The sequence below is a fragment of the Bufo gargarizans genome, chromosome 9, assembly GCF_014858855.1.
Source record: "Bufo gargarizans isolate SCDJY-AF-19 chromosome 9, ASM1485885v1, whole genome shotgun sequence".
NCBI lineage: Eukaryota > Metazoa > Chordata > Amphibia > Anura > Bufonidae > Bufo > Bufo gargarizans.
The window spans coordinates 173770465-173797868 of NC_058088.1; the positions used below are offsets into that span (position 1 = coordinate 173770465).

At 44.5% G+C, this 27404-nt stretch overlaps 1 protein-coding gene across 1 annotated transcript in view; it reads left to right on the plus strand.

Annotated features, from left to right (window-relative positions):
- Positions 1-5574: 5574 nt before the first annotated feature.
- WHRN (whirlin) overlaps positions 5575-27404 on the plus strand; it is a 101823-nt gene continuing 79993 nt past the window's right edge. The window contains exons 1-2 of the mRNA XM_044268525.1: positions 5575-5653; positions 6587-7601. Coding sequence (XP_044124460.1) covers positions 6696-7601 — 906 coding nt within the window. The 5' untranslated portion in view covers positions 5575-5653; positions 6587-6695. The remainder of the gene's footprint in view (positions 5654-6586; positions 7602-27404) is intronic.

Sequence of the window (27404 nt, forward strand, 5' to 3'; positions counted from 1 at the left end):
CTCTTTCCCCCAGCAGTCACAGCAGATGTCAGAATAGTGCCCCCCAGCAGTTTCAGCAGATGTCAGGATAGTGCCCCTCTTTCCCCCAGCAGTCACAGCAGATGTCAGAATAGTGCCCCTCCTTCCCCCAGCAGTCACAGCAGATGTCAGAATAGTGCCCCTCTTTCCCCCAGCAGTCACAGCAGATGTCAGAATAGTGCCCCTCCTTCCCCCAGCAGTCACAGCAGATGTCAGAATAGTGCCCCTCTTTCCCCCAGTAGTCACAGCAGATGTCAGGATAGTGACCCTCTTTCCCCCAGCAGTCACAGCAGATGTCAGAATAGTGCCCCTCTTTCACATCAGTAGCCACTTCAGCTTTATCTTTATTACATTATTGCTTCCCTCCATCAGCAATTCCAGAAGAACCCACAACCTTCTTCCACCCCAGCAGTCACAGTAGCAACCCTCCCTTTCCCCAGATGTCACAGCAGAGCTTTCCTCCTCCCTCATACTCACAGCAGGGTTTCTCTCCAATTCTTCAATAGCAAAAGGAATAACTCGAAATTATTTCTAACAACTTTAATTTTAGCTATCTATTCGTTTTTTGGGGGAATACTTTTCACATCTTCAGCCTTTTTTCTTTCTAAATCACAGGTAGATGGAGCCAAACTCTTGACTTACACGCATGCTGACATAACGACTTGGCAAGCACAATTGTTGCTAACATTGTGTGCCAAACTCCTGAGATAATTAGTTTTATTTTTCTATTGGGACGTTATTATGAACAAAAGCCTATTCTAAAGTACGGCCATTATGCTATTTTTACCTCTCACTTTCTGTAATATTTAATATCTGTAGAATTGGACATAATGTGAATAAATATGAATCTGGAAAGCAACTAGCGCAGCTTGCATTACATGCTGTTTAAGTGTGTGAATATTTGAATTAGATATGCACACAGTCATCTTATAAATTTTTCCACTTTACACCCACCTGTCCCCATGTGATCAGCTAATAGGGTGCAATGAGTATGTGCATGTCAGTGGATGGATGATATTACTGCGTGTGCTCCTGAATTCAGGAAACCTGCTCCCCGCGCCAGCAATCAACCTTTGTATTAGTGCCTGTAATCAAATGCGATGTCAGAAGTGAGACAAATGCTGGAATAATGAATTGTCCTTTCTCTAGACAATACTGTTATGCCTGTTTTTTTTTTTGTTTTTTTTTATCCATTTATGTCCATGTATAAATTTCAGAAAATGTATCAATAAGATGACTGCCCCATCAGATGCAAGATCAAAAAGATGATTGAAAAAGACATTAATAGCCAGTCCGAAACATAAAAGAATTTAATCTGAAATAAGAAATCTAAATGTCCAGCTAAATCAATATCAATTTTTATGAGAAAGGATCATAGAATCGAAAAGTGTCCAGCAGTAATGACCCCTTTAAAACATAACTTTTACTTATTCATGTTATATAAAATAATACCACTGTGGTGGTTCACCAGTGAAAAATTGTGAAACAGACAAAAAATGAAAAAAAGATAAACTATGCTCCTGCATGGAAGCCAACCGTTGATACAGTATTTAGGTGGCGAGTAAACACAGGGCAGCTATGGGGAGCAGTGAGGTATCTCTGACTTAACCCTATGCTCACCCTAACTAGTCCCTCAGCCCAGGGACGTCCCCTAATGGTGGAGACTCCCTGTCCTCGTGCCTGGGCTGACTGCCCTGCGTTTACCCTCCTCTCAGAAATGATCACAGCTCCCCAGGAACTGACGGGTGTTAATCTGTGTCCCAGGTAATGAAATACCCACATGGGCACTAACCCACAAGATTAGATAAGGAATAGGTGAACAAAGGTACGTATCACCCATAAACATGAAAGAACCCAAAGCAATGGGGCATTATGAATGGTGCGTTCCCAGGCTGGTTCTCATAAAAAAAAAACATAAAAATCTATGGAAATCAATGGAAAAGATTAGTCCTTGGGTTGCCCTGTTCTGCAAGTTGCTAAAGTGTCTGTTTAACAGATTCTAGGAAAATTTAAAGGATGTAAAAAATGAAAATCAGACATCATATAGTAACAAAGCTAGAACCAGCCCTGTACCTCACATGGGTCCAGAAATCTCTCCATAAGTTGCTTCAATTGTTCTGGTAGATTTATTTTAGGGAGCGTGCCCCTTCTGCTGTAGCTTTTTTTTTTTACCGTAACTGCCGCAGCTTCTAACAGACGATATGGCTGGTGGCAGTTGAAGATTTAAACTGAGCATGTGCGACCACTTCAGTGAGGTGGATGGAGAAATTAAAAAAACAAACAGCAGGTGGAGCTATGCAGATACATTTTATTACATAGTTACAGGTGTTTAAAAAGGGGGTGTGACATAAGCGGAGAACGGGGTGGGCCGGCCAATCTGTTTTAGCCGTAAAAAATTATTTAAATCTAAATCTACGGTGGACAAAAAATAAGGAAACATCAGGTGGAGCTATACAGATACATTTTAGTGAATAACTCGGTGACTATGCTAAATTTTTAATTTCCTTCAATTACAAAAATATTCAGATCCAGGCGTGCCATCCTCGCTGTTGACAATCTGTATTAATATTTCTTGCTTTTCGATAAAAAAAAAGTATTCAGATGCAGAATATGTTTCATGTCACGAACCCTTTAAATAATAATCCATAAGCCTGCCATTATAGCATCAACAAGGGTAGTACCCAGTCTTTCCTCATCCTATGATGCAACGTGGTACTTTTTTAATACAGTGTGTACAATGTATGTGCAAAAACACCTCCCTACATACAGTATGGAAGAGCACGGGTATGAAAACCTCAATAAGTAGAAGAAGACCTCCATATTCCACGGCCTGGTTTACTTTTTTTCTGCAGGATGTTTCTCCACACCAGGCCAAACGGACACTCTTTAGAGAGGTAAATGGGGGCCTATGGTATGTTTGGGGGCTCGTCCGCTGCATTTGTCATTGCATATGCCAACCGTTCCATGCAATCGGCTGCCCCCCCCCCCATCGCCGGATGTTCTTATACGCGCGACAGGGAGATGCAGCGCGGCCGTGCGGGTCCCGGGGAGCGGGGTAAGTATAACCCTATATGAGGCGCCCTGACATTATAGGGGTTGGGTAACGCCTTTAACGTTGTGTGTTCCTGCCTGACCTCAGCCCTAATGATTTGTACTGATGGCATTATGTGAGTACAATTCATTAGATTTGAGATCGGGCAGGAACACACAGCATTATAATTCATTATAATACCATGGGTCTATGTCATAGGAGCAGCATTCAGGACGGCAAGTACCTCTGACATACGGAGCTTATTTCCGGCACCGAATACGCTCCTGTGAAATTGGCCTTACCGTAGGCAGAATACACTGAATTCCACTGAAAGATTAGTGGTGGGAAATTTGACTCCCACCTGCCCATTATTTGGTCAGATTGTGGATTGTACAAAGAGCAGTTTTGATCATTGGGTTACTTTATGTTACTTTATGTGTCACTTTTTCTTTTTGCTGATGTTTGAGATGAAAAAATAATAAATTGCAAAACCACATTGTGGATTGTTTTTGCACAGCAAGGAATACTCTTGATTCTAACAGTTCTTGCCAATTACAGAGATCTGAAAAACTCCCACCCCAAACACTTCCATCGTGGCCATCAAATTGATGCGCCTCAGTGGAAATTAAAGCGAATTTGTGCTCAATCTAATCACACGCTGCATGTCTGCTTTTTTTTTTTTATTAACATTCCATAAATTACTTCCAATAAAAGGAGAGAGGTGGAAAAGGGAACTTATTGGAATCTTTTCATTTTAGCTGGAGTTCCGGTAAAAGCGTCAGAAACAAATTAAGGACATATGTCATGTTTGGCACTAGGGTGCTGTCACACATAGCGGCCGCCACGTAGTGGAGTCATCAAGGGCAAAAGCAACTGGTCGGTCCTGTCTAGGAAAGAAATAAGTGCTAAGTTGTGGCTGTTCGTTAATGCCCAGGGGTGCACCACCAATGAGGCGAGTTGAGGCGATTGCCTCAGGCAGCACCAGTTAGGGGCAAGAGGGGGGCAGCAGAAGGAGGCTTATCAGTTTCTGCAGTATAGTATTAGGAAGCACAGTGGGCACAGTATGTTCAGTTCTATGGGGGTGCCGGACAGGAGTATTTGCGGATCCGCAATACACTACGGACGTGTGAATGGACCCTAACAGTATGGCTGGAGGGAAGGGGTTAGGTTAAGAAATTGGCATTGGGGGGTTGGGGCACCGTTTCATTTTTTCATTTTTTGAGTATTATTTTTAAAATTATAAGGCCACGGGCCGCTGCTGGCTAACGGGATTAGGGCTTCATGTGCCAGCCGTGGCATGTCAACCCAGCCAGGTGGGAACTTTTCACTTGCGGCCTTTGATCAAGTCTACGTAAAGCGACAGAAGAGTTCAAGATCTGATATCTGTTCGAATCCGTGCATAAGCTTTACTCATTGTAGTGAACTAGTGGGCAAAAGCCCTAACAGGACCACAAGGTATGGACAAACCATAAGAGACTCGCAGAATGTCCCTTAAAAAAGCAATCATCTTAAGTGAATGCTCATATGCGTTTATTTGTACTGAAAAACCTAATAAAAATCTGAAAGTTAAAAAATAAATAAAAAAGCAACCAATCACAATCCATGTTATAGTCCATTTTTGGGAGGAGTAGAGGAACCCTTTAAGAGCTTATTTACATGAGCGTCGCAAAATTCATGTTTGTTCTATCTTCGAAAAATGTCTCCAACTGCATTCCGTTTGTCCATTTCTTCCATCTGTAGGATATCTGTTTCTCATGTCCATCGAAATCCAAAAATGCTTTTGCTTAGGCCTCATGCACACGGCCGTTGCCCAGCCGTGCCCGTATTGTGGCCCGCTAACAGTGGGTCCAAAATATAAGGGCACTGGCCGTGTGCACCCAGCATCACAATCCGGAAGGAGTGGTGCGGAACGAAGGAGTGCTTCCATGGGGCTTGACCCATGATGTTGTTTAGCCCTTGTGTGATCTACTGACACTGACATGCCTGGATCTCCATTCCAGCTCATAGAAGGGGATTGTAAGAGATGGAACCCTCTCTATGACATTCAGGTGTCCTACAGGAATCGTCTTTACGACACAACTGCTGTACGGTTACCGATCGATACAAAATGCAAAGCATAATAAATGCCATAATTTTCGTTCCAAAAAATTTGTATTGCAAGCAATGATATCATGCACGTGGCCGCTGAGGTCTATTCTTGTAAGCACCTGACCTCAGTACTGAGCACAGTAAATGTCATTTGGCTCGGCAGCAGCTGGCATTGCAGGCTTAAGGGCTGTTAAGGGTTAAATTTGGAGTATTAGACTCACAAGATTGATGCACAGCGTCTGGCAGTGCAGGGTTAAGCTCTGTGCATATTAGTGTTGTCTTCTCAGTCTCCAGGCAACGCTGACATTACTGAGGGACGTCAGATCCGGGAGAGACCAACAGATGCACTGAGAGACACCTGTGACAGTCAGAGACAAGCGGAGACAACTATCTGGGAAAGCAGGTGGAACTACTGCCAGACAGAGGGTGATGGAGGCATGTCTAACCGGGAAAATGGCATGGAAACTAGAGAAAAGTGGACAGTTCCTAGAATTCATCTAAGATCATCTAAAAGGGGTAAGAGATGCTTAATCCAAGTTAGAGAGTAAAGGAGAGTGCACTAATAATACAGAAACAGTCTTTTCTTCTTGAAACATGGGAGGTTTAAAGTGAGAAGGAGACATTTCAGTGAGAAACTGCAAGGAACCGAGTCAGAAACCGAGTTGTCGAAGCCTAAGGAGACCAAAAGAGACCTTGCATTTAAGACTTCATCATCTGCATAGAGACAGCTTAGACTGGTGTCTGTAGAGAAGAGACGGTCTTAGTGACCTGTATAATATGACAGATGGAGAGAGACATCTGTTGTGTCTGAAATTCAGCACCTGAATCAGAGAGGTATGGAATGACACCTGTTAGACAAGCGAAAGAATGACAAGACGATGCAGAGCGGTGTGATCGACTGGAAGATGTGTTTTCCTGAAAGAGCGGCCAGGTGAGTGCCCTACAGACCATTGGGCCAGGATGGGATTAGGGATTTTAAGAGGTACTTGTAGGAAAATGGAGAGGGGGCATTAAAAAATAGACTTTCTAGAATGAGAACCACATAAGAAGATAAAGCCAGGAATAATGGTGTACGGTATACGGTGTGGCAGGCAGAGGACGGGAGAGAAAGGAGGGCGACAGACCAGGAGAATCACCTTGAGAAATAGAAAAGATGGGGAGGGGAGGGAGGACACCGAATGAAGCAGAAGCAGGGACTTAAAACACTGTGAAACGACTGAGTGTTACAGAGGAGCTCGGCTGTGAGGGAGAATCATGAAAACACCAGACCATGAGATGCCTAGACCTTCACATCCTAGATACTGCAATTATTATGTCTAGAAGGGCAAACAGGGTTGAACCTTAGAAAGCGTTGGAGATCACATATAGCCCGAGGAGGCGAAAAAATTGGCTGACGGCATGTAAAGAGCTCAAGAGGAGATCAAGATATTTTTTTTCTTCTTTCGGCAGGTCCTGGTAAGAACACCGCACAGAAGATCTGGTATATGGAAGTGCCTCATGGGACCCTTAAAGTTGCCCACATGTCTGATCCCCTGATACTATCTGCAGCCATTGGGCAATGAATTCAGAGGCAGGTACTCTTCACCCCTTTCCGAGGGGCTCCATACACCAGTCTCTAACAGGGTCCATCCATTCTTCATCTTCTGGCTCAATTAATTCAGGGGACATTGGACGTGTCCTATCCTCAAACGTCCGTCGACTGCATGGAGCCCTGAACCGACTGCTAAGTGAGCCTGAGAGGGAACAGCTTTTGCACTGTTTGAGACTTTACCACTCTCGAAGAAATGTCTTTGACCTGGTGAGAACATTGCGCCTTATACTGCGTCTCCAAGACCAGAGGCAACTTTTCCCTATGCTGCGTCTTGTTATCCCACGGTCTGACCAGTTACTTTTTGACCAGTATACATCAGAGGGGTTGTATATAAAGGATTTGTCCCCAGGTTCTCCTGGATTCAGCGGAATTTTATGTGATGGGATTTCGGCATTCAGCACCCCAATTTCAGGGTCAGCTCCTGCCTTTGCCTCACCTTTACCAGGCAAAAATCCTGCCTTTAGTATCCCGGTAACCGGGACTGCTCCTGCTTTTAACAATTCAAGACAAGGGATGGTTCCTGCTTTTAGCCCTTCAGCACCTGGGACAGCTCCTGCCTTTAGTAGTCCATCACTTGGTCCTAGTTTAGTAGCTGGAACCTCATATCCTGGAGCACCATCAGGTTTAAGCCACCAAGGCTCCTCAGCTGCCGGAACCATACCTGATGTTCGACAGGTTGTACTTAAACGAAGCAAAAACCAAGAAGGACTTGGCTTCAGCATCCGTGGTGGTGTGGAACATGGTATTGGTATTTATGTGTCACTGATTGAACCTGGTTCTTTGGCAGAAACAGAAGGACTGAGAGTTGGAGACCAGATCATTAAAGCAAATGGTCGATCGCTGGACAGAGTCACCCACAGTGAGGCAGTTAAGGTAGGTTACTTTTATCTACTTATTATGCATATAGGCAAAAACACCCCATTTCAGTGGCTTATAAAACTAAGTATGACTGTCAAGATATCAAGCTTCATAGATTGGACCATCTGATACGGACCTGGTACCAATGTGCTTACCTCTTTATGTTTTACATAAAAGCACATCACTTGGTAATGTTTCTTGTAGAGGGTGTTGCCACCATGGATCTCTTATCTGGTTCTGAATTCCCAAATTTTTTGTGACTTCATCAGTGTTGGTGTTCTAACAACCCAAAAATGAAATTCTTCTGGAATGGCTCTCAAAAGTCTAGCAGTCTGGAGGTCAATATTTTTATTTGTGTTTATGCAGTTCATGCCTGGACTCACACTAGGTGTTGGAACCTGAAGATGGACCTAGTCCAGACCCTAAACGCTTTGTTTAACATGAACACAAATCAAAATATTGACCTCCACAATAAAGTTACTTTTATGGTCCAGGAATTTGAGAATGTCTCCAAAAGGGAACAACAACCTCTCAAACAAATCAATCCAGAAAATTCCATGATTGCTGATTGTGCAGGCTTCTTCTGCTGTGTCATGTAATGTCTAAGGCATTTGTCGAGAAATATCTTACTGTATCTTCATCCTTGCAATGTATTCCATTAATGTGCATTTTAATGTGACAATGGAGATACAATTTGTTTCATGACATGCCAAAACATTTGCAGATCTATATGTAAATGATAGCTCTACAAGCCTGAGCATGTTTTTGGGGGTAGGCGCTCTTCACTTCCGAGCTTGGAAGCTGTTGTGGTATCTTTTCTTGGTTTATGCATCATAACTTTCCAGAAGGAAATTAAATGCACTTGCCAACTGTGCTTCCTATGAAACAGGATGGGACGGGAGTGAAACACATTATGATGCGCTAATGAAAAAAAAAGCAAGATGATAAAACTGAACCTACAAAAAAGCTCCCTAAAGAACAGACTGAGGGCCAAAAAGGGGCACTTACTATGTATATGAGGTATCCCAACCCTCAGTAAGCTTCTCAGATATGGGACACACAGGTATAGCCATTGGGTTCACTAGATTGTAGGCCCTAATTTAATGGGGTCCCTTTAATTGCACCTGCCTCCGAATCAGAATATACTTTTGGGCTTGGCAAATATTCACTCAGGATAGGTCATCGTTATCAGATTGGCAGGGGGCACCCCTGCCAATCAGCTGTTACAGGGGAGCTGCCGCGCTCCCGGCATCTCTCCCGCGCCATACATAGTATAGTGGCTGTGCTTGGTATTGCGCTCAATCCCATTCACTTCAATTGTGCTGAGCTGCAACTAGGCCATGTGACCGATGTACAGCGACATTACAGCTCTGACGGAGCGCTGGCCTCTTCTGTCAGCTGATTGTCGGACCCCCACCCCCCCGATCTGATATTGATGACCTATCCTGAGGATAGGTCATCAATATTAATCAAGAGATAACCCTTTAGCTGATTGGGCTAATTCTATCCCAGTGTGTTCTGCACTGAGCTCGTTGGGCTTGTGCCAATCCACAGCAGCCAATCTGAACAAGCAGAGCTTCAGAGCAGACTATAAGATACAGAGCTGTCCCCTCTCCTGACAGGTCTGTTATAGTAACTACTTGCATTCCCCCATGTAATAACAATTCTGGAGCATTTATTCTCATGACTCTATGTTGTGCCATTTCTTTAATATTCCTTCCAGAAGTTTATGAATCAATTAGTAGCAGTTTGCAATGAAGATCCAGTTGCGGGTGTGTCCCTGCACAATCTGGCAGCACTGGCTGGATAATGTCAGACTGTGTAGGGACACCCCCCCCCCAACTGACAACACCCACCTGTTAGCAGTTCATTTATAACTTCTAGCAGGAATAATAGGGGAATGTCACACAGAGTCATAAGGCTAGATGCCCCAGAATTGACAGATATGTCAGGGGCAGTTACAGGTCTTTCTTAAAGGCGATGCCCCCCACCATAAGAACTTATCCCCTTATCGATAGGGTGGGGATCTAACTGATGGGACCTCTACTGATTGCGAGAATGGGGTCCAAGAGTCCACAGAGTAAGGCCTCATGCACACGACCGTTGTTGTGTTTCGTTCCGCAAAATGGGGTTCTGTTGTTCCGTGATCCGTTTTTGTTTCCGTGTGTCTTCCTTTATTTTTGGAGGATCTCCAGACATGAAGGAAAGTAAAAAAAGTCAAGTTTGCCATGCAAATGATAGGAAAAAAACGGACGCGGACGACAATCTTGTGTGCCTCCGCGTTTTTTCACGGTCCCATTGACTTGAATGGGTCCGCAAACCGTTCTCCGTGAAAAAAATAGGACAGGTTATATTTTTTTGACGGACTGGAACCACGGATCACGGACGCGGATGACAAACGGTGCATTAGCCGAGTTTTCAACGGACCCATTGAAAGTCAATAAGTCCGCAGAAAATTATGAAAAACGGACACGGAATGAAACAACGGTCGTGTGCATGAGGCCTAAATGAAGCGATTTTTGTGCATGCATTCTCCTACTCCATTCATCTCTGTGTCTAATTTTACGTTTTTTAAAGGCTTTTAGTTGTTGCCGGTGCCTAGTGACACCATGTTAGCGTTTATCTTGAATATTATGACACTAAAATATATCGACAGATATGGGGCACATTTATTAAGACCAGTGTTTTAGACGCCGCTCTTAATAAAGCCCTGCACTTGCGGTGGATCCGCCGAAGTTATGTAGAGGCGTCGTCATCTATATAACTTCAGGGGATCCTCCGCCAATTCTAAATGTAAGACAGCTTCCTTGCTGTCTTACATTTAGACCATTTTCTACGCCTAAAACGGATGCAGAAAACGGTAAATGTGACGGGCCATGCCACGCCCGCTTTTCTAGACCTGGTGTGAGCAGGGAAAAATTGCAAAGGACCTTTGCGCCGCAATCTGCACCACAAATACACCTAATATAAGCGTATTTCTGTTTAATAAATGACCCCCATTGTTCGTAGGCCAGTCTACATTACATTTGGTCCCAGTACCATACATTGTCATATATCTTCTATATAAAAAGAATCTTCATATAAAAGAGAGGATCAAAAAATATATATAAAAAAATAATAATTATATGATCCTTCAGGCGGACATAAAACGCCTCTAAGTTCTTTTATCGAGTATCTTAATGCCGCAAACCCACAGCCGTATGTAGAGAAATCACTCCTTTCCAGTGATCGGGACACACAAACATCCTAATAACACATCGCAGTTAAGAGATCATATTGATTTTACGGCTCGCTTTCTTGTGTTTTCTCCCCCATTATCTTCAATGGGAAAAAAGATGGCAGCGAGCACCATATGTTAAAACAACAATCACATTGTTACTGGGATAGACATTTCTGTAGAAGCATTTCCAGGATCATTTCTTGAAACGATTTGTTTAAAAACCATTGCCTCGCAGTGCCGTTATCAGGACATGTGAATGTTTCCATGCGGTGTAAAGTACCAGTATAAAAACTAATACGGGAACAGAAGGACATAAAAGCGAATCTCTCCAGATGTCCAGATGTAATACAATTCCTCAAACTGCACGATGACTACGGTCCAGACTAGTAAGCAACTTTCTGGTTGATTTCATGCACAGACCTACACTGGGGGACAGAAACCTGACGCTCTAATATGAATAAGTGCCAATATTTTTGGAGAGTGGAAGGCCCCGTTCACACCGTGTCTTCTGACACTGGAATTTCGGAGCTGATTGCACGGCAAATAGCTGGCGGCAACTGCGAAGAATCTGCCTTCAGTGGGAGGTTGAACTGCCGTTTTAGCGGCCACCGGTTTAAACGTTGCAATTGCAACCTGCGCAAAGAGCTGGGTGTCCGTTTGTGGTTGAGTTCCATTCAGTGGGGTTAAACCGTGAGCAGGTCATTCAAATTGAAAAACGGAGGCAGAATTTTGTATTTGCAAAATCTGCCTTGTGAACAGCGCCTAACAGTAATGGATAAAGTATGTCCAGGGTTGGCCCTTGGGGGTGTGTGACCTGTGCAACCACACAGGGTCCATCAGCTGCGCCTGCTGAAGGGGGTGCCCCAAATGGTCTGGCACTCACTGCTTGTAACCAGTGGTATTTAATAGATTATTTTTATGGAACTGATATTTCGTCATTGTATATTGGTATTATTGGTATTATTATATGGTGGCATTTAGTCAGGGGAGGATTGGCCTTAGACCTTACAGGGAAATTTCCCGGTGGGCCGATGCCCAGGGGGCCGCGTGGACCCTCCTCACGGCCGGCTAGTGGAGGTTTTTGGGGATGTATTTTGTGCTGCTGGCGGTATTTTGTGATGCACTGTGGTATTTGGTTCTGTTGGGGTGCTATAATGTGCCACAAAATGGTATTGATGGCCCCACATACTTGTGTTGGCTCTGCCTTCCATCAATTTGGACCCAACTACAAAACAGGGCCACTTTTAGTATTTATTCCAGGGCCACTTTAAAGGGAGTCTGTCACCACATTTTAGCATGTTAGACCGTTAAAATAGGGTTATGTGATCCAGCCAGAACATAAAAACGGTACCTTTGTGGTAGAAAACGGACTTTTCAATTTGCAGAAAACGAACTTATAAGATTATCTTCTGAGCCCTCTCAAGTGCCCAGGGCGGTCTCTCAATCCTCGGAGCCCCAGGCAGGCACCTCCTAAACGGCTGATAACTCCGCCCTCCGTGCGCCTCTGCCCGCCCGTTTACTCCCCTGCCCTGTCCCTTTCCACTGCGGCTGTGCGGTCCAAATCGTAGCGGGCGCATGCGCAATGCGATGCCCGCTCCTCGCAGGGCATCGCAATACCTATTGCGCATGCGCCCGCTACGATTTGTACCGCACAGCCGCAGTGGAAAGGGACAGGGCAGGGGAGTAAACGGGCGGGCAGAGGCGCACGGAGGGCGGAGTTATCAGCCGTTTAGGAGGTGCCTGCCTGGGGCTCCGAGGATTGAGAGACCGCCCTGGGCACTTGAGAGGGCTCAGAAGATAATCTTATAAGTTCGTTTTCTGCAAATTGAAAAGTCAGTTTTCTACCACAAAGGTACCGTTTTTATGTTCTGGCTGGATCACATAACCCTATTTTAACGGTCTAACATGCTAAAATGTGGTGACAGACTCCCTTTAAGGTCCCAGTCAGCCCCTGTATTAGTATTGGTACATAACCACAATGCATTCGTTTTGCAACATATGATGGTGGTAGCACTATAAGGCATTGCTATTTGGGTAGCTGTATGGAATTATTATTTATTTTTTTACTAATGTATGGCACTGTTATTTGTGCACCATACTGTAGACACTGTATGGCGTGGTAATTTGCTGTCACTACCAGAGCTTTGAGACGTTCTCACTGCTCTGTCTCTCCACCCCTGTGATGATGTCACTTAGAGTTTGGAGGAGTTCTCACTGCTCTGTTTCTCCGCCCCTGTGATGAGGTCTTTACTCCCAGCTGTTCCTCCTGCGTTTGATTTCCCTGCCTTTAAATCACCCCTCCTCCTATTGTAGGGCGTGGATTATATTTCTCATTTCAGTTGTAGCTCTGGCTTGAGTATCTTCACTTGTAAGCTATCAGTTCACTGGACCTGTGTTCTGCTGCAGCAAGCACTCCGGATATTGCCAGCTGTCCTTGGATCCGTCTTCTCTGCGGCTGCAGCTCCTTCAGCTAAGTGTGCAGACATTGTTGTGTACCTGGTTATTTTCTGACTGGATCTGAGGTGGCCACGGTTCCCTCCATATACTGAGCAGGGCACCGGTGGCCATGCCCCTTCCACTATTGTAGGGGTTACAGTGGTCATCAGTCTTAGGTACGCGGGCATGCCTCGTTCCACCACATGGATCCGGGCATGTGCTTTAGCAGCATAGGGAGAGCTTTGAGGGTCTGACAGGGGTCACCCTTTATCTTCCCTAGTTTGGGTCCGGTCAGTAGCTCTTTTTACTGTGTATGCTCTTGTTACTCTCAAACAGCCGTGACATTTGCACACTGTATAACCGTACATAAGTCCAGCCCGTTAAAATCGCCTATTCTTGGGCGGTGACTCAAAATAAGTCTGACAACTTGAATCTTGTCATTGTTACATATTAAGCAGTATTCTTAAAGGGGTATTCCCATCTCATTACTTTATGATCGGTGCGGGTCGACCTTCTGGGACTCCAAACCAACGCTAAGAATAAAGTGGACTCGGCCACCTGCTGAGCAGAGGAACTTCAACACAGCTCCATTCATGTGAATCAGAGCTGAGCCCTAACAATGTCAATGTAACAATGTCGTTGATAAAGTACTGGAGGGGGTTTTATTTCGCTCAGATGGGTGAGATAAAAGGAATTCAGAAGGCTGTATGGTTTTAGCAAAGTATGATTTGCTGGAGCTAGTTAATTCAGACTTTGATTATGGGCTGTTTTTTTTTTTTAAATGGTAGAGGAATCTACCATTCCATCTTGCTCCAGTACACATATTTTTAAGACTTTGTTTATGGGCTGGATTTTATTTTTTTTTTTATAGTAGAGGGGCCTACCATTCAATCCTGCTCCAGTACAGCTATTCTTTAGATTTTGTTTATGAGCTGGATTTTTTTTTTTATGGTAGAGGGGCCTACCATTCCATCCTGCTCCAGTAAAGCTATTCTTCAGACTTTGCTTATGAGCTGGATTTTTTTTTGGGCATGGTAGAGGGACCTACCATTCTATCCTGCTCCAGTACAGCTATTCTTCAGACTTTGTTTATGGGCTGGATTTATTTTTTAATGGTAGAGGGGCCTACCATTCCATCCTGCTCCAGTACAGCTATTTTTATTAGCCTGAGTTACTGGGATTGTCCCTGGAGAATAAATAGAGGCCTCATAGCATCAGTCTGGGTCAGAACCTTGAAGATGGTAGACCTGGCTCCTGTGAAAAGTCTGACCTGCATGGAATTTGTACCTAGGTGAGGTAGAAACCACAATTTAGTTAGCGCAGAGATGGGCCAGGACTTTGATTTAATGTTGTATATTTGTGTTATTATGGTGCCATGCCTTCACCCCAAGTGCATGTTTCCCTTCAAGGGTAGGATATTGTACAAAACCACAGGAGCTTCCAAGTATCACATTGAGGACCTCTTCTCACGGCTCTGCCATATGCATGAATCCTAAGGTTAGATCCCGACGGTGTGGCTGGCAGCATGCAGGCGAGAGGCCCTCACCCACGGAAGCTAAAGTCAGTACATTTTTGCAGTAAAACAGTGCAGCCATTGACTGCCCAGGGTGGATGTGACCGTCGGGTCGTACTCTCTGGGTACCTTCACACCTGGTACAAAAATACAAACTGAAATCCACATATGTGTATTTTTTGATTAATGCAGATTTTTTTTTTATGTGGATTTCAATGCAGATTTAATTGCAGATTATAATTTCCAATTGAAATTTATGGAGACATTGGGCTTCACAAAATCTGCAACTTGTTTTCCGCAGCAGAGAGCAGAGTCACAGAAGTAAATACTGTAGGAATACAAGGGGAACTATTTATGATGCAGATTTTTCTACAAATGCATTGCACCACATGTGACGGCACCCTATGCTTGTATGTCAGGTGATCGGCGGCATGCTTACACAAGGCATTGATCGGCAATGAGCTGTGTTCGTTCCCAATCATTGGCCCCTTAGATAACAAATATTATTTACCTCTCATAGATCATCCGGTACAGGTGAGGAAATCCTTGCACCCTCCTTCTGAAGGTCCTTACTAGTGAATATTATAATATACAACACATTAAACTTTGTGAGATGATCGCATATTTCACACACTTTTATCTCATTTCTGAGGAGCCTTATGCTTGAAATAATACATTTTACTACTGCGTGACAGCAGCAAATAGGGAAGCACAATATTAATTAAAATATGTTCCATTAGTCCCAAAACCTGCTTTATACCTGGGCACAATGCCAAGACGTCTTAATAATCGCTGCTCTCCTGTAACTTATCAAAGATAAGACATTTTAAAATTGACTGAACACCTAATTAAGGATGGCACATTATAAAGCTTTGTATTAATGCAGATGTTCATATTCCCGCACCCTCATCCTGCTTGTGCCGAGTTGTATGCTTTTTACAGTAATTCTGAAATATGGATAGTGCTGTATACAATTTAGAGGACCTGTGCCGATATATTCATGTATACATAATTTTTCACTCTAGGGTGTATGTACTGAACCATAGAGGCTGCTACTGTAGCTGTCCAATGATACTGATGGTCCCCACTCAAATAGGATCCATCCTCAGGCGCTCCTCTCCAAAACAAACCCAAGGGTCCTTATATTAATCTCTTATACAAGGGTCACTGTGAAGTGTTCTAAAGACCCCCATCCGATTATGCCGTTTTCATTGGGTCCGGCTAAGAATCTAATGTGTAGAGGTAGTAGCTCACTAGGGAGAAACCAATGTCCCACTGAGTTTTGATTTGTCCCAAGAATGTGTCCCTCAAATAGGCAAGTGCAGTTTCGGCCATGTACATAAAAAGTGGATTCTCTAAGTTGAATTTTGTTGGACACATGCTAGATTGGGGTACAGAGTCTAAGGAATCCCTTCGTTTTCATACTTTGTGGGAATTTTGCTGTGGGAGGATTCCCAGTCCCCAAAATAGTCATGGAGTGGTGGTATTGGCGCTGTCAGAGCAAGCTGTAGTCAGGAACAGAGCCAAGTGTCCTTACCAGGAGAGGAGTACGGGAGCTAGTATCTAAGAGTCAAGACAATAATGCCGTCAGGAACAGGAGTACTAGTACTAGGCATGGAATCTGAAGGATATGGTAGCATAGTCAGGAATAATCAGGTTCAGGACTAGTACTACAAGTATCAGACCTTGTATCTGACAGACAAGGCAGGAATGTAGTCAGGTGTAACCACAAGTTAGCATCAGGAGTACTACCACAAGCCTCAGGACTTGTGTCTGAAGGGCAAGGCAGGAGTGTAGTCAGGAGTAGCCAAGAGTCATGATCAGGAGTAATAGTACAAGTACCAGACATGGTATCCAGAGGACAATGCAGGAGAGTAGTCAGGAAACAAGGCTAAAGTCGGAAACAGGAGCAGTCAATGGCAAGATAACCTAGACACAAGAGAAGAAGGAGAAGACGATGCAGTCATCGGGAGGACCTGCAATCATTGCAGAGACGGCGCTGTAAGGGTACAACCCCACAGTGCAGCTGGCGCATGCGGCCAAACCGTACCGAGTCATGACAGCTAGCTGCTGAACAATTTTGCCACTAAATCGTAAGCAATTGGTTTCAAGGGTAAGCTTGGCTTGGCTGCATGCAGCCAGCCATGCCATGGGGTCATATTCTAACATGTGCCTATAGTTGTACTTATATAATAAGGACAAGACTTCCTTTCACCTTCCGATCACTCATTATACGCCATCCTGTGCTCACATCAATACACTGTGTTTTCAACTAACAATGTCTGTTGCTGCCGGCTAACAGCGCCTCTTAAATTACATAGGAAAAATAAAAGCAGCAGACATCTCCTAAAGTAGTGAACGTTTGGGGTTTACTTCGAATATATTTTGACATTCATTATCATAACAGGCTACTTACCTGCAGCCAAAGAATCCAAGGCTGCAGCACAAAGGTTGTCTGCAGGATTTCAGTGTCTGGCTTTAGTCATGTGTCCTATCCTATGAATTAGTAAAACGTAGAGGCCCTGGCTGTCTGATACATAGCATCTGATAAGACAACTGAGTGCAAATACCCTTTAAAGGATAGTAGAACCTGAATGGCAAAGCAAGCACTTTCCTCCCATACTCCAAATACACATACTTTTCTTGGCCATATACACCTTTGGCGATTTTTTATTTTATTATTTCATTGTACTTATTTTAATCTAAAAATAATTTTTTCAATTGGTCTTTATTAAAAATTTGGAGTCCTTTTTTCTGTGCAGAGCTGAGATGCTCTAGTAGCAGCCTCAGGATTTTCTCTCTTTTCCATCAGTTAGGGAGCTGACGGGCTCCTTATCTCTGACATTATAAACGCTCATTATACAGACGTGGACAAAATTGTTGGTACCCTTTGGTCAATGAAAGAAAAAGTCACAATGGTCACAGAAATAACTTTAATCTGACAAAAGTAATAATAAATTAAAATTCTATAAATGTTAACCAATGAAAGTCAGACATTGTTTTTCAACCATGCTTCAACAGAATTATGTAAAAAAATAAACTCATGAAACAGGCATGGACAAAAATGATGGTACCCCTAACTTAATATTTTGTTGCGCAACCTTTTGAGGCAATCACTGCAATCAAACGCTTCCTGTAACTGTCAATGAGACATCTGCACCTCTCAGCAGGTATTTTGGCCCACTCCTCATGAGCAAACTGCTCCAGTTGTGTCCGGTTTGAAGGGTGCCTTTTCCAGACTGCATGTTTCAGCTCCTTCCAAAGATGCTCAATAGGATTGAGGTCAGGGCTCATAGAAGGCCACTTTAGAATAGTCCAATTTTTTCCTCTTAGCCATTCTTGGGTGTTTTTAGCGGTGTGTTTTGGGTCATTGTCCTGTTGCAAGACCCATGACCTGCGACTGAGACCAAGCTTTCTGACACTGGCTAGTACATTTCTCTCTAGAATTCCTTGATAGTCTTGAGATTTCATTGTACCCTGCACAGATTCAAGACACCCTGTGCCAGACGCAGCAAAGCAGCCCCAGAACATAACAGAGCCTCCTCCATGTTTCACAGTAGGGACAGTGTTCTTTTCTTGATATGCTTCATTTTTTCGTCTGTGAACATACAGCTGATGTGCCTTGGCAAAAACTTCGATTTTTGTCTCATCTGTCCACAGGACATTCTCCCAGAAGCTTTGTGGCTTGTCAACATGTAGTTTGGCATATTCCAGTCTTGCTTTTTTATGATTCGTTTTCAACAATGGTGTCCTCCTTGGTCGTCTCCCATGTAGTCCACTTTGGCTCAAACAACGACGGATGGTGCGATCTGACACTGATGTTCCTTGAGCATGAAGTTCACCTTGAATCTCTTTAGAAGTCTTTCTAGGCTCTTTTGTTACCATTCGGATTATCCGTCTCTTAGATTTGTCATCAATTTTCCTCCTGCGGCCACGTCCAGGGAGGTTGGCTACAGTCCCATGGATCTTAAACTTATGAATAATATGTGCAACTGTACTCACAGGAACATCTAGTTGCTTGGAGATGGTCTTATAGCCTTTACCTTTAACATGCTTGTCTATAATTTTCTTTCTGATCTCTTGAGACAGCTCTTTCCTTTGCTTCCTCTGGTCCATGTCGAGTGTGGTACACACCATATCACCAAACAACACAGTGATTACCTGGAGCCATATATATAGGCCCAATGGCTGATTACAAGGTTGTAGACACCTGTGATGCTAATTAGTGGACACACCTTGAATTAACATGTCCCTTTGGTCACATTATGTTCTGTGTTTTCTAGGGGTACCATCATTTTTGTCCATGCCTGTTTCATGAGTTTATTTTTTTACATAATTCTGTTGAAGCATGGTTGAAAAACAATGTCTGACTTTCATTGGTTAACATTTATAGAATTTTAATTTATTATTACTTTTGTCAGATTAAAGTTATTTCTGTGACCATTGTGACTTTTTCTTTCATTGACCAAAGGGTACCAACAATTTTGTCCACGTCTGTAGCTCAGTTCTTATCTTACTGATAAGAATGTGGCTTAAATAAGTGTTTATGACCTCCTAGTAGTTTAGAGATAAGGTTTATTAGATGACTGGCACAAAGTGAAAGTACCAGTCACACAGCTAGAAAAACAGTTAACCCTTTGTGACAGAAAGGCTCAATATTTTTAATAAAGGCCAACTGAAAATAAGATTTTTAGCCAAAAAGTGTACAAGGTGTACATAGCCTTTAAGTATCCCTATGCCATTTGGCATCTCCTCAAGAAGAAACGCAAAGTAAATGCAGTGACCCAGTGGATCACTGCTAAGAGGTAATTTAGTGCTAAAAGGCTTAATATCTACCATTAAGGGTTAAATAACTTTTCCATGCTTTCACTGTGATCCCAAGGGCTGTGTATAGGTGATGTAGTTTAGTTATCATGCCCTACTCAGCAGAGGGTAGGTTGGACCTTCATCCTCTGAGGGAGGAGCTGAGTAGTCTGATTGCATCAGCCAGTGAGTCTGGGCTTGGCAGCTAAAGTGTGTGGAGCTACATGAGTCTGTGTAGTGTGAGGCCTACTACAAGAGGTTATCCATTCTTTCACAGATGAGAATGTTCTGAATATTCTAGAAAACACATTTAAGAATCACTAGTCTGAAACCAATGGTACAACCAACCTTTCTGTGAGGTTGTACAGCAATTGCTGATGTACATGAATGGGAATGTCTGGTTTTCGACTGGTAAGCTATTCTGACAAATACATAATGTTAGTTTGGATCTACCCCTTTAACATTGTAGGGGGCCTTGCAGATATAGGAAACGTGCCAGGCACTTAATGTTATGCCTAGGGCCGAGTAGAATTGCCTAATGTTATGTATTTGCTTGGTCTTGGCAATCCTTCCATCTATCATTGTTGTCTTCGCTGTAATCAGATTACTGAGGCGATCCGGAGAAGGAGACTCCTGTGATAAGCTGGCGTGTATAAACCAGCTGCGCTCACTTGTCTTCAACCAATATACCGTTGCATTTGGAATTATACTGCCGAAAACATATTCCTGTCACCCTCCTAGGGCTTATTGTTAGTGACAAAATCCTGATTTCTCTGCATTCTGAGGCTTCCAGCTTCCAATCTGTCACACATAAAGGTACTTTCACACTAGCGTTATTCTTTTCCGGTATTGAGTTCCGTCCTAGGGGCTCAATACCGGAAAAAACTGATCAGTTTTATCCTAATGAATTCTGGATGGAGAGCAATCCGTTCAGGATGCATCAGGATGTCTTCAGTTCAGTCCCTCTTACGTTATTTGGCCGGAGAAAAAACTGCAGCATGCTGTATTTTTCTCTCCGGGCAAAAATCCTGAACACTTGACGGAATGCCGGATCCGCGCTCGTTCTCTGCTGGCCCTGTCTGCATTCAAAATCTGGCGCCTGCGCCGTTCCTGTCTTTAGTCGGCACAGGCGCACTGAGAGGAGGACGCTCGCTCAGCCGCTCCTTCCTCAGTGCGCCTGCACCGGGTGTAGATGTGACTCCGGTCTCAATACCTCTTGCGCTGGCGGAGGATGAGCCGGCACCTCTACATAACTTAGGCGCATCATGCGCCAGTGCAAGGGGTATTAAAACAGGTCTTAATAAATGACCCCAATGGTCTCTATGTCTGGAGGTCTCAGCATGGATACACAGACGGACAAAATCTACGCGAGTTGGCTTGCTGGCGAAGATTTAAATAATTTTCGTAGATAATGAGACAGGCTGGCCGGCCCGCCCCCTTCTTCCCTTACATCACACCCTCTTTTTAACACCTGTATCTATGTAATAAAATGTATCTGCATAGCACCACCTGCTGTTTGTTTTTTAAATTTCTCCATCCACCTCACTGAAGTGGTCGCACGCGCTCAGTTTTAATCTTCAACTGCCACCAGCCATATCTTCTGTTAGAAGCTGTGGTAGTTACAGGGAGAGAGCTGCAGCAGAAAGGACACTCCCCTGAGCTGCAGCAGAAAGGACACGTCCCTGAGCTGCAGCAGAAAGGACACGCCCCCCTGAGCTGTCAGGCTGAAGATAATCTAGTAGAGCAATTGGAATGGGAAGATCTCTGGATCCATGTGAGGTACAGGGCTGGTTCTAGCTTTGTTAGAATCAGATTGTCGTGTACTATATGGTGATCTGATTTTCATTTATTTACATCAATCATGGCTAAACCCCTTTAAGGCGGTATAAGACGGTATTATGTCTGAAAATGATTGCCCCCAGAGAGAACGTTGATCTGCGCCATCTCATGGTCCCACCAGGGACACAAAACCATCATTAGCAGCTAGAAATGAAACATTTAATCTCCTTCTATAGAAAGGATTTACTGTAAGAGCCGTGCGGTTATGGAATGCGCTCAACAGGGACAGGATTTTTGGCAGTCTTCTTAAGTATATTAAAGACCTGGTTGGACATTTTGCTTCAAATGCAGAATTTACAGGTCTGGCGGCACTATAATATAATATAGTAAATTAAGCTACTTATCGGTTCATTTGCCTGGAAGGGTGGGAAAGATTTATATTATGTATGTGATGAAGCTAATTCGATTATATTTATTCTGTTTATACTGGCATATTTCAGTAGTCATTTACCTATAGCTATGAAAACAAGGGACGAGAGGTGACTCCCTGATAAGACCACCTCGTTAATGGGGTAATCCCATGATCAGATATCATATAGCACATGACAATCTCTAATAAAGCTAGAACCAGCCCTGTACCTCACATGGATCCAGAGATCTCCCCAGTCATTGCTCTGCTAGATTTATATCAAGCTGGCAGCTCAAGGGGCGTGTCTTTTCTGCTGGAGCTCAGGGGGCGTGTCCATGTTCTCCCTATCACAGCTTAGGGGGCGTGTCCATGCTCTCTCTATCACAGCTCAGGAGGCAGTTGAAGGATGGAACTGAGCATGTGCGGCCTTCTCAGTGAGCAGGACAAAGAAATAAGAAAAAGTGCAAACAGCAGGTGGCGCTATACAGATAAATTTTATTGAATAACTAACTGGCTATACCTTATGTATAATTACATGCAATTACAAATGTATTCAGATACAGGTGCTGGTTTGGGACAACCCCTTTAATACAATAATTCGCAGTTGACATGTTTTAGGACACATCTCTTGTATGTGAACTTCCTGCCAGCTATGTGTCTCCTACTGTGTAGCATATTTTACTGCCTTTGCAACTTATCTCCCTCTGGACATTAAATTTCACCTTTTGCTGCACGTCATATCACCCAGTTGCAGTCCATCTCTTCCCCCCTCTTTGAAGGGGTTGTCCAAGATTTTAGTATTGATAGCCTATCCTCAGCATAGGCCATCAGTATCTGGTCAGTGGGGGTCTGATACCTCCCAACACCACCGCCGATCAGCTGTTTTGGGGTAGCTGAAGTTGGTGCTGGAACGACACCGCTCTGTCCATTGTGTAGTGGGCAGACCTAGTTACGGGCTGAATAGGCGAAGAAGGGGTTATGTCTGGTTTCAGCTCTGAACCCGGACAACCCCTTAAAATAGTAAGGCCTCATGCAAACGATCATACTGCTAGGTGATGTCACCGGGATCACTGCTAGGCGGGAGCCTCCGCCTAGCAGTGTGACTAATATAGACAAAACAACCCTTGCTGCATTGCACATCTGATGCTCCACTCATACGGGCTGAATGGGTGAAGAAGGGGTTATGTTCGGGTTCAGCTCTGAACCCGGACATCTTCTTAAAACAGTAAGGCGTTGTACACACGATCGTATCTTTCATCCGTGTGCTTATCGCGGATGGCACAGTGAACCATTTATTTCAGGCCATGAGCACCTGAGCCCGTTCCGCAGATGATAGAGCACGTCCTATTTTCTCCATATTGCGGACGAGAACAGATCTCTCTATCGAGTGAGAAAAATGTAGAATGCGGGAAGCTATCTATACTTTGCCGATCTGAGGTCCGAAATACGGACACGATTGTGTGCATGAGGCCTAAGAAGGAAATCTCCACCGATAAGGCTAGGGCTACACGACGACAATAAATCGCACGACACATAGGGCTCAACTACACTGCAACATGTGTCGCGCAACACTGATGTCACACAACAATTTTTATAATGATAGTCTATGGTGTTGCACCGCGACATTGGATGGATTTTTTGCTACCGTCGTGTTGCAGTCACAGCATGTCACATGTCGACACCATAGACTATTATTGTAAAAATTGTCGCGCGACATTGGTGCTACAAAATGTCGCGCGACACATGTGGTTGTGTAGCCCTAGCCTAAAGAGCGCATTAATCACTTCTGCAGGGCTGGCGTCAAGATCTAACCTGGAAATCCATACGGGAGAAGGCAAGCTCTTACGCCGCCCTTACGCCGTGTTCGACAGAACTCAGCCTGCATTTATCTGCCGTGACATTTTTCTCGCTGTATGAGACATACATTGCGGCTTTAATTGGATCACCGTGGTTTAGGAGCCCCTGTCACATTAATTGGTCACGACGGCTCATCAGATTAATCCGGGTCAGGGAGCGGACTGAGTGTCGGTGTTCATGGGGGTGGGTCATTAATCCCTGAGAAATACAGGCCCGCGGGGACATTGCACGTCAAGCAGCATTGAGATATAGCGGTCTGCTGTGATTTCATACAGAGCAGTGCGAAAGGACGACTTACGTGGAGGACTGGCGGCTTTTATCTAGGGAGCCGACCATATGGGCTGTGACTGTGTCTCTCATTTATAACGAGAAGACTATCATTCCAGTCAGGGCAGGAAACAGCCATGGGGGCCATTTAAGATTAATGTAAGGAGATTCAGGCGCAATTAACTGAAAAAGCTCTGAGCAAACCTATGGGGGTACGTGTTCATTCATATTGATGGATGCTGGTTTTCTTGGGCGTTTGCCTGTCATTTTTATGCGCTGACATCTATTTAAATGAATTGATGCCCTTAGTGTATTTTAGCGCTGGGGAGACGCATGGATTACACCAGAGAATATCTATATATTAATGAACTGTGCACCCTACAGGGAAATTTCCTGGTGGGCCGATACCCAGGGGACCGCCGGGTACATACCCATCTGATGCTCTCAGCATTAGGCCTCTTTCACACATTTTTTTTTTCCGTTTACTGGCCTTTTTTGCGTTCCGTATACGGTCCGTATACGGTCCGTATACGGAACCATTCATTTCAATGGTTCCACAAAAAAAAAACGGAATGTACTCCGTATGCATTCCGTTTCCGTTTTTCTGTTACGTTGAAAGATAGAACATGTCCTATTATTGCCCGCAAATCACGTTCCGTTGCTCCTTTCGAGTCAATGGGTCCGCAAAAAAAAATAAAATAAACAGATACAGAAATGCATCCGTATGTCTTCTGTATCCGTTCCGTTTTTGCGGAACCATCTATTGAAAATTTTATGCCCGGCCTAATTTTTTCTATGTAATTAGTGTATACTGTATATGCCATATGGAAAAACGGAATGGAAAAACGGAAAAGAAATGCAAACACAACAGAAACAAAAAACTGAACAACGGATCCGTGAAAAACGGACCGCAAAATACTGAAAAAGCGATACGGTCGCGTGAAAGAGGCCTTAATAAGGCTTCATTCACATGTCCGTACGGAGATCCGGCAGGCTGTTCTGGCACAGAGCAGGATCCGACTATGCCGGGATTTTATACTTCACCACTGGATCCCTAGTGTGTAATGAGATCTGGTGGTGATCCGTTTCACTTTCCAGTTTAAATACCAGAACCGATTCATGCAACTTTTTTTGGGTCGAACAAGGCTCTCCATAAAACTTACAGCCACAGAACAATATTGGCCACAGATCTCCATTAAAGTATTAGTGATCAGGCCTCCATGGCAATGTCAACAGCAGACCGTCATAAGTAACAGCCGCAGATCCCCACGTGAAAGCAACAAATCCTCCAGTAAGTGACAGCCACAGATCTCCCCATAAGTGACAGCCACAGATCTCCCCATAAGTGACAGCCACAGACCCCCCCATAAGTGACAGCCACAGATCCCCCCCATAAGTGACAGCCACAGATCTCCCCATAAGTGACAGCCACAGATCTCCCCATAAGTGACAGCCACAGACCCCCCCATAAGTGACAGCCACAGATCCCCCCCATAAGTGACAGCCACAGACCCCCCCATAAGTGATAGCCACAGATCCCCCCCATAAGTGACAGCCACAGACCCCCCCCCATAAGTGACAGCCACAGATCTCCATTTAAGTGATAAGCACACATCTCACTGTGACAGCCACAGATCCCCCCATAAGTGACAGCCATAGATCCCCCCATAAATGACAGCCAGGGATCTTCCCTTTAAGTAACAGCCACAGATTCTCCCCTCATAAGGCATCTTGGACACGCACCGCATTTGCAGATCCGCAATACACGGGTGCCGTTCCGTGTGCATTCCGCATCACGGATGCGGACCAATTCACTGCAATGGGTCCGCAAATCCGGAGATGCGAAATGGTGCGGAACGGAAGCACGGAACGGAAACCTACGGAAGAACTATGGAGTGCTTCCGTGGGGTTTCGTCCCGTACTTCCGTTCCGCAAAAAGGTAGAACATGTCCTATCTTTTTGCGGAACGGCTGGATCGCCGACCCATTAAAGTGAATGGGTCCGCAATCCACTGCGGCTGCCCTACGGACTGTGCTTGTGCATTGCAGCCCGCATTTTTCGGCCGCAGCACGATCACGGGGCGCACACGTTCGCGTGCAAGAGGCCTAAGTGATAAGCACAGATCCCATTGTGACAGCCACAGGTCCCCCCCATAAGTGACAACCATAGATCCAACCATGAGGCTAGGACTACACAATGACATTTATCGTGCGACATTTTGTCGGACCAATGTCGCGCAACAATTTTTAGAATGATAGTCTATGGTGTCGCACTGCGACATGCTGCTACTCCGACACGACAGTAGCAAAAAATCCATCCAAGATAAAAATTGTCGTGCGACATTGGTGCAACATCAATGTCGCGTGACACATGTTGCAGTGTAGTTGTGCCCATATCGTCGTGTAGCCCTAGCCTAAATGACAGCCAGGGATCTTGCCTTTAAGTGACAGCCACAGATCCCCTCCCCTATAAGTGATAACCACAAATCCCACTGTGACAGCCACAGATCCCCCCCCATACGTGACAGCCACATATCTGCCCCCATAAGTGACAGCCATAGATCCCCCACAAATTACAGCTAGGGATCTTCTCTTTAAGTGACAGCCACAGATCCTCCATAGGTAATAGGCACAGATCCCACTGTGACAGCCACCGATCTCCCCTTTAAGTGACAGCCACAGATCACCCCTTTAAGTGACCTCCACATACTCCTGTATTCAGCAATGTTCCTCTTTGCAGGACATCATTTATAAGCAGCTTACTGGTGACTAGGAGCCCCCGTCTTACAGATTCCTGGGACACAATCATACAGAGTGTCCCCATAAATGCACATTGCCACCAAGCATAGAGTACCTCAAGTACCCACATTGGGGAGTGTAGCTATGGCAGAGACAGCAGTCGTACCACCTGGGTTCTAGTGTCCAGGCTGACACGGGTCCCTCTGCCACAAACGAAAACATCAATATAATAAATGGCCCGTGATGGGTGGGGCGGGGGGGGGGGCACGTTACAGATTTTGCATTGTGACCTAGGAGACACAATTAGTCTTGCATGCAGGACTTTTTTTCCATCTAAAATAACAGATCTCAGACGGAATTGGCTAAAACAGATGCCAAATGTGCATAAATGAGCATAACAGATCCGCAGTACACCTCCGTGCCCAGTATGCCAGCCAATATTATCAGCATGCAGAGATGATCCGGTGTCTCTGCATGCTGCTCAGAAGCAACATGTAAAGACCTGGTCAATAAGGGGTTAAGGCAGTGCATGCCGCCATAGGCAAGTGCACCGTGATAAATATTGGTAGTAGATCATTTTTTAGTGCCATAAAAGTATTTGACAGATAACTGTGCATCCTTCTAAGCTTTATTGCCATTGATTTAAAGTGCATACACACTGAGGCCTGACAGGTTTACTGGGCTTAATCTGAGCATTTTATGGCTTCATCATGATTGAGAACCAGGGTTGTTCTCAGGGCTTGTGCAAGGGGCGGCCTCTCCTCAGGGCCATGCTATAAATCGCATCCCAGGTGTA